This window comes from Lonchura striata, chromosome 5 (genome assembly GCF_046129695.1).
Source record: "Lonchura striata isolate bLonStr1 chromosome 5, bLonStr1.mat, whole genome shotgun sequence".
NCBI lineage: Eukaryota > Metazoa > Chordata > Aves > Passeriformes > Estrildidae > Lonchura > Lonchura striata.
Window position 1 is genome coordinate 15,621,382 of NC_134607.1, and position 7,839 is coordinate 15,629,220.

At 42.9% G+C, this 7,839-nt stretch overlaps 1 protein-coding gene across 3 annotated transcripts; it reads right to left on the reverse strand.

Moving 5' to 3' along the window:
- Window positions 1-2,733: 2,733 nt before the first annotated feature.
- Window positions 2,734-7,347, reverse strand: MRPS33 (mitochondrial ribosomal protein S33). 3 transcript variants are annotated; one of them, XM_021551959.2, is made up of 3 exons: window positions 7,257-7,347; window positions 4,711-4,966; window positions 2,734-3,072 (listed from the first exon to the last, which is right to left on the reverse strand). In XM_021551959.2, exons 2-3 carry the CDS (start codon window positions 4,923-4,925, stop codon window positions 2,967-2,969), a joined length of 321 nt encoding a protein of 106 aa, XP_021407634.1. In that variant the 5' UTR covers window positions 4,926-4,966; window positions 7,257-7,347; the 3' UTR covers window positions 2,734-2,966. The 3 variants fall into 3 exon arrangements, with proteins under 3 accessions (XP_021407634.1, XP_021407635.1, XP_077639469.1); XM_021551960.3 differs by lacking the exon at window positions 7,257-7,347 and adding an exon at window positions 7,031-7,155; XM_077783343.1 differs by lacking the exon at window positions 7,257-7,347 and adding an exon at window positions 6,556-6,899.
- Between the last annotated feature and the right edge of the window lie 492 nt (window positions 7,348-7,839).

A 7,839-nucleotide genomic window follows, 5' to 3' on the forward strand; every position in this document is an offset into this window, starting at 1 on the left:
TGTGTAAACTCAGCACGCTGTTTTAATTAGTAGAATAGACTCTTTCCACATTAGGAGAAACGTTGTTCAAGTTACTACTTTTCTGAGCAGAGCACAGATATTTTAACACACTGGTAGGTCTGCCAAAAAGCAAGACTGAGTGGTTTTTCTTCTTTCCACCATTACAAAGTACAGTCACATGCAAGTGAACTTCTGCCTGTCTGCAGGGCTTGCAATAGTAAGAGGTTCTGGCACTAGCTGCACTCCCTATAGGATATATACAGCAACTGGGTCAGCCTGTTTACAAAATAGCTTGTGATTATCACAGCAGTGCTCAGCAGCTATGAATACATCACACGAGTCTAATTAAAGACAGGCATAGCTAGAGCACTGCAAAATAAAGGAACAGTAGCACTTAGTAAAGCTGCTCAGGATTGGGAAGAGGTTAGTTTTTACTCTCAGCCCCTTGGAGGTCAGCTAACCAGGTTTATTTTGATCAAGAGTTAAAACATACATCTTCTGAGGGCAGTCAGTTCATATCCTCAGGAAAAGAGTGAATTTTGTAACAAAACAGCAGTTTTAATGGTGAAAAAAATCATTTTAAGGGGAAAACTGAAAATAAAGATCAAGTTAAACTTGGTAATCCATACATGAAATGGATGTACATAAAACACCATTATACCAATAACTGTATAAGGCATAATGTTCCTATCCTTACCCCTCAGAACATGGCTGGAACTCTCCTTCCTCTCCTAAATATACCTAATGCATTATACCTTGTGTGATGCTTCAGGATTGACTCCCAATCTGTCTAGTCCATGTGATTAATGAAATGCAGTCTTCTTCAGGCTATGCCTATTCCTATTAAATGACAGAGCACAGGTTATAAGGGAGGTAGGAAAGTGCCTATTCCTATCCCAGCTATGGAAAGGAGAAGGCTGTATTTTCTCTAACAAAATAGTAAAGCTAATGGTCCCAGCAAGCAATGGGTTATGCTAACACTAGGATATGCTCCAATACTGGCTGAGTCATCATTATTTTAGGGTGAAGACTTAGGGGAAGGAAAACAACCATTTTTGAAAAGACGAAGTTCTAGCAAATGAGTATTACTGAAGAAAAATAATGAAAAATTAGGCAGGGCAACCTCTCTTATGCTTTTTCAGAAGGTTTGGTTTTCTTTCCTCCATCCATTTGCTTTTGTAAATGCTGCACAAAAAAGGTGAAAATTAACAATTCAGTCCATTTGTCTCACATTTCCTACTTCACAGGCACTTCTGTCAGTTTCATCATGTTGTACAAGTATTTTATATATTGCTATAAGTTACTCATTACCAAGTGTGCCCGCACACACAAAGTTTAAGGCCATTCATACTTCCTTTACAGAACTACAATTCCCTTTTTGATGCATGCATACTTTTGGCCCCTTGTGTGTTTATACTGTGAAAGCCTTAAGTTTTGCAGCACCAGAAGAGATGGTCTTGATTTTTCATCTTAAATAGCAGGGAAAACGTTGTTTATCTTAGATTTAATTTTAGAAGCCATCAAGAGCTGTGCAGATCTGCTGCAGTAGCTCTGCTGAAGAGGTTCAGAATGGGTCTTTCTCTTCACCAAAGCAAGCAATATAACAACTTCACCCCTCACACTCCTAGGCAGAAAGTGTCAGACAGCAGCAACCTTTCTACTTGGATAATTCTCTTTGCTGCCCAGTATGTGAGTCCATGCTGCCCTTCTTCCCAAAGGTGAATTCAAGGGAACCAGACCCTTCTCCTCAGCTGCAAACACATGTCCCAGGAACCACGAACTTCTTGGAGGGCCCATCACAAGCTCCAGGTACTTCAGCACCAGACAGGTCACAACCCACAGACAACACACAGAACACAAAATGTCTTAAACACATTACAGTTGAGCAAAAGTTCTAAGTTACTAAAAGGATTTTAAATTAGAATAAGAGAGAAACTTACTCTGCCATAGAGAGCAGTACATATAAAATAGTAACTTCAACAGCATTTGTTTAACTATGGTAAGAACTCAGGTGCTTCTCCTACAACACTGTAGATTTCCTAAAATCAGCTTCTCTTAGAGCTTTGAAAAGCAGGTAACATAAAGTAAGGACACAGAACAAGAACTATGCAGCTCATCAGAAACACCTTTTAACACAATCAGCACCTCTTCAATTAATAACCTTGGTGAGCTAGAGCTGTTACAAATTTATGTCGCTCCACCAATGATTAATAGTAGCAACCAAAGAAGCCTAGTGATAAAACCCCTATTGAATGAATAAAAATGTTCATCATCTTAGGTGGTGTTTCATACATGTCTTGCAGGCAATCAGAATAAGTTTACTATAAAAAAATATTTAAAATTTAATTATTGCATATAATAGTTCCATTATTATATGGATTTAGTTACTTAGTATTTCAGACTCTTCTATTTTAGTATCTGAAAGTTTAGGGTACAATGAGAGTGCTGTGGGCAGGCAGTGGTCTGGGAAGTATTGTCCAGTGAAAAGCACAGAACAACAGAGTGTAACAGCAACTTAAAAAACCTAAAACCTTAAAAAAACCATTAAAAAATAGCACTAGAGATACCTGAAATGAAGCTAATTATAACAGGTAAGATTGACAAGCAGCTGCAGAAGCAGAAATCCTTGTTTTTTTGTGGACACATACAAAAGTGTTGATATCAAGAAAGTAAAACAGACAATGAAAAGTAAACAATTTCCAGATCAAGAAAAACTGAAACAGCTACAGCTGGTTTCAAGAAAAACACTGAGCACTTCTTTTTTTATTACTGTGCTGCAATATAGAGTATATTTGAAGTATAGAAATTCAAAACCAGTAAAACTTCAAAGACCCAAACGCATTCCCAAGGTGGAGTCCGCAATTTCACAGCGTGTTTCTTGTGCCCCACATGCAGCTCACATGCCAAGCCTTCTCCAGCCACTCCCCAGCATTTCTAGAGAAGTCAGTTACACTGTTCAAGCAGCACTATTTCTTCTTGAGAGCTCTCTTTCCTTCCCCCTTCTTTGGTTTTTCCTTCCCACGGAGCTTTTTCAGTCGCCTCATCTCCTCCCTGAAGTCCTGATGCTCATCCCTAGGTGGGGAAGAAGGAATACAGTTTATTCTTTTTCTTGGGATGCAGAGATACCAATGGTTCTTTGAACTATATGCTAAAGATAAAAAACAAAAATCAGATTTTTTTAACCATGAAGTCTGTACTGAAGCTTCATGCAATGTATTCCATGTTATTGCAGGCAGTATCACTGAATAACAACATGAGAGATTTCCTCTGATACTTTCAGAACTAACAGGGTTGTCCTTTTCAGCAATAAAGGGTGTGTGCACATATGTATTATTTCAGTTGCATTTTTTGATCCCCTTTGTTTAAATGAGCAGTAAAATGCAAAAATCAGCAAGAGACAAGAATAAGATTTTCCCCCTTGTTAGCCAGCTCAGTAGTGCAGCCAGAGCACATTGTGCTCTTGTGTTTGGGTCATTAGCTCCTAGGGAAACAGGGCTATGCTGTGCAGTAATTTCAGCACATGGCACTGCTCTCAGGTGACTTCAGGAATGAGTTATGAAGATGGCATCAGTACTGGGAGAATCCTAATAAGAGAGTAAAATAGGAGGAGGATGAAGGGGCTGGCAGGGATAATTAATCCTCAATCACTTTCTAATTAGTTGTATTAATCTGTCCATGTATTTTTTAGTGCAAAGTGATTTTCAAAAATCATGACTGCATCCTATGTGGCCTAAGATTGCTGCACTGCTATTTTTAAACACAACTTCTCTAAATAGAAACAAAAAGCTTGTGATTTATTACTGGCCCCATTAGTCTATGATTCTTCATTACACATTTTTTTTTCTTCTACCAACTCTCTGTATACAGCTAGAGAAGGAACTTAATAGGGAAAGGAGAAGAGTAAAGAACATTAGCATCACATGGAGGCTTTCTGTGTAAACAAACAGCCAGTCTAGAAAGTGTTGGCACACCTACCTGGATGCAATCCTTGATGGTTACTATTGTCATACTAGTGACAAATAATCTGTTTTGACTATACAGGGTTTGCAGCCTCACTTTTAAAGATTTTTTTAGTGTGACCTGATTGAAGTGAAAGAACTGCATTTGACTCCTGCTGATGCTCTTCAGCAGTACAATTCTCCCTGATACAGACTGTGGGAGTTAATTTAGAAATTAGACAACTGGTTTGGATGAAGCTGGAATTAACAAGACTAAATCACATTCAAATTTAATTTAATTTATTTTGAAGAATAAAAAGGCCCTCTGGCCTAACAGAGACTTTCTGTCTCTTCTAAATTTCACTTATTAGCTGATGAATGACACAGATATATGGTAAGTCTGGTGTTAACATCACCTCTTTGTAGCACATTAATTTGCCACATTTAGAACTACAGACCCATCTCCTGTCTATCAGAAAGCTTTATTCTCTTCCCCACAAAGCAAAAGCAGGAACTATTTCTTAGGTAAATGCCTGCCCACAACTAAACCTCAAGTCTTTCTCACAAAAGGTTCCAATTATGATAAAAGTTAGACAGCAATCACTTTTTTGCTCTCCTTGCCCTTACTGCCAACAATTAAGTGCCTATTTCAGTATCCACCATATTCAGAACTAAACACTGTCCTTAAGGAAAACAACTGCAACGAGACTCCAGTCCTGCTCCCACTCCCCCATCTCCAATCCTGCTCCCACCCTCCAAGCACAGGAAGCACCTGTAGAGCCCGAAGTAGCGGAGTTTCTTCATGAGGGCGTAGTAGGTGTTGTGAGGGGGGTACCAGTTGTACACCTCCTCCCGCTTGCCCAGGGGCTGCTCGCTGAACAGCTTCACCACCTTCATGGATTTGGAGTCTGTGGGCCTGACAACGTCGCCGAATATCTGGGCACTCAGCCGGGCCATGCGAAGGGCGTAGCTGGAAACACTGGACATCTCCCCAGGAGCACTGGGCACACACAGACACGTGGACCTTCCTGCAAAAGCAAACAGAAGAGCCACAGCTCTTCACCCAACTCAGAGCAGAACAAGCTATCCCACAATTAGGCCAACAAAGGAATGTATCATACACTGATCACTCATTCGACATCACACGTTCCTTGCATAAAATCAGTCTAATACCTGAGCATGTAATCCTGCATATAAAGAACATCTACATGAATTCAGGGACAATTCCCAGCCTCCAGACAGCAATACCAACTATAGAAGTCCACTGCATCACAATTTACCATGGCTAGCATGGTTTATTAGCAGAATCTACTCAGCTTGCTCAAGACACCCTTAAACTCAATCCACAGCAACAATTACAGTGTGAGTTCTGCCAAAAATTGCACCCGTGTGGTACCACTGACTGCTACACAAGCACAAGGTAAGGCACCACTTGAACATACAGAGAAAAGGACCTGGAAATTTTTCCTCAGGGAAGTTTCTCACCCTATTTAAAACATTGTTATAATCCATGTAACAATGGGCTATAAACAAATCATGTTTCTCTATATGGATCACACAGATCTTTTCCATCTCAATTCCTTCCCCTTGATCATCTCCATCTGCTTTTTCTCCATTTTCGTTTCAGTCTCTCACGATGCCTATTCTTTTTAAGAGGAGAACAGTAGTTTTCCTATGCCAGATTCCAAGAAAATTAATCAGCAGATTCCCATTTCATCTCTCACCGAAAACATCTGCAACAAAAATGCCCCGAAGACAAAACCATTTGTATTAGGCCACCACACAACATCCAATCTGCTAAAGTAGCATGAGAAGAGTGTTATCTCAGCTTTCCTAACCCTCCCCATTTTAAGTCTTCTTTACTCTCTCTTTGCAGAATGGGTTGTAGTAGACAAGAATAGGAATCCCATAATCCTGTATTTGAAGCAGTATCTTGTCTGTACTTTCCCTTTTTGTATGAATGGTAAGTCTTCAGAAAATTAAGCAGGTTCCTTCAAGAGCATGACACTGAGGTAAAAATTTAAAATTCTTGTTTTAAAAAATATTGCACAGCTGATTCCAGAATATAAGCATAACAAATTAAAGATCATGGATAAGAGTAATCATCAGGACAGTGCTAAGTCCACTTCAGTATGATTACACAGAGCCTGCTGTTTAATAATACAAATTTGAAGTATTCATAACCTCATGTACATATACATTGGAGGACATGCTTTGATTTACTGTGTTAGCAAAGCACTGTAAATGAAGCAGAAAAAAAATCAAGCATGAAATAATATAAGTAATTTGAGAAGAGAGAATAATGGTGAAAGTAACAAAAAGGAAGGCAAAGCATGAGACATCGGACTAAGGCAGTAGGCCTAGTGTGAGAATACAGAAGCTTTTAAATGATTGCAGGGCAACAGTTCAACGTGAGCATCTATTACAAGGGGCATAATCACTAATTGCTAAATCATCTCTTTCAGAACAGCCAGTTCTAATTCCTACATTCAGAGACAAAGCAACAAGTTGTCCCCCAAACTCTTCATCACAGGACTCCAAAAGTGTGTCTTTATCACCAGACTCAAACGCGCAACTTGCTTAATCTCTACTTACTGCAACCTTAAAATGAAAATACCTTTAGCAAACCTGTGGTCTGAGGAACCTGATTTTCATTTCTGAGGAACCCGATTTTCACTTCTGACTCGCTGAAGGAATTGTAACAGCCCAAGCTGAGTCTGGGGACTCCATTAACCCTTGCCCGACTAAGAACGCTTGGGAGAGAAGCAAAGCAAAGGCTGCAGACTCCCAGAGCTATCAAAAGCCAGTTCTAGGGTGACTTTGTGAGATGCAACACCTGTGAGACTAAAGACTGCTTTCGTACTGTCACCTGCAGCAGTGACATCCCCAGCATGGCCCGCCAGGAGTTAGCACACCTAACCCAGAACCCGCGTCCAGCGCTGCCGGGGCCCCGCTCCCGGCTCCCCACGCCCACCCACAGCCCAGCGCCCCCGCCCTGCGCTGCTTATTCTTCATTCCCGATCCACCCGCTTCTTTCGGATCGCTCCCTTCCCACTCGGAACGCCAGCAGAACGCCCTTTCCCCCGCGTTACTTCTGGATTTCCCAGGAGCAAGGGGGGAAGACCAGGCCGCCGCGGAGCTCAGCCCGCGGCGAGCGCCGCTCGCCTCAGGCCGGGCCGGCCCCGCTTCCCGTCGGGACGGGACCGAGGGCTGCGGATCCCGAGGGCTGCGGATCCCGAGGGCTGCGGATCCCGAGGGCTGCGGCTCCCGGGGACACGGCCCCGCCCGGCACCCCGGAGCCCGCCCGGCCCCGCTCACCGCGCCGGGCCGCGGCGGAGGAGCGGCGCCGCCCGAGGGGAGCCGGCGCGCACGGCTGACGCGAGGGGCGGGACGGGCGGGCAAGGGCGGATCGTCCTCCTCCTCCTCCTCCTCCTCCTCCTCCTCCTCCTCCTCCTCCCGCTGCTGTTCCCGCTCCTTCCCCGCGCTCCATGGCGGCTCGCCGGGAGCTGTCCCCACGGTGCTGGAGCCACGGAATCACAGAGTATCCTGAGCTGGGAGAGACCCACAAGGATCACACCAGGAGAGGGTCGCACCCTCCTGCGTCAAGAGCAAAACGTTTTCGTTGTGACTCCCTTTCTTTCATTTAAGCAGCTTTGGAATTATATGCTTAAATCTAATAACGAAATGAGAAAAGCGGATATCCTCATTAAAAGCTGATGACAAGTCCACATAGAGCCTTATTCTTTGGTTTTGCCAGGGAAGGAAGGGTGGTGTGAGGTGTCCACACTGGCACGTCCAGTCAGCAGCCTCGCTCCGTAAGAACGTGTGTTCAGGTTAATAAAACCAAGCTGGTTTTACTCTTGGGAGAGAGCATGAATTTACACAAAGAGCTGAAAGCCAG

What these genes read in the sequence shown, in the direction of transcription:
- MRPS33 (XM_021551959.2), bottom strand. Translation starts at nt 4,925, where the DNA reads ATGTCCAGTGTTTCCAGCTACGCCCTTCGCATGGCCCGGCTGAGTGCC. An exon ending in CGCTACTTCGGGCTCTACAG is followed by an intron (nt 3,073 to 4,710) that starts GTGCTTCCTGTG and finishes TTCCCCACCTAG; the next exon opens with GGATGAGCATCAGGACTTCA.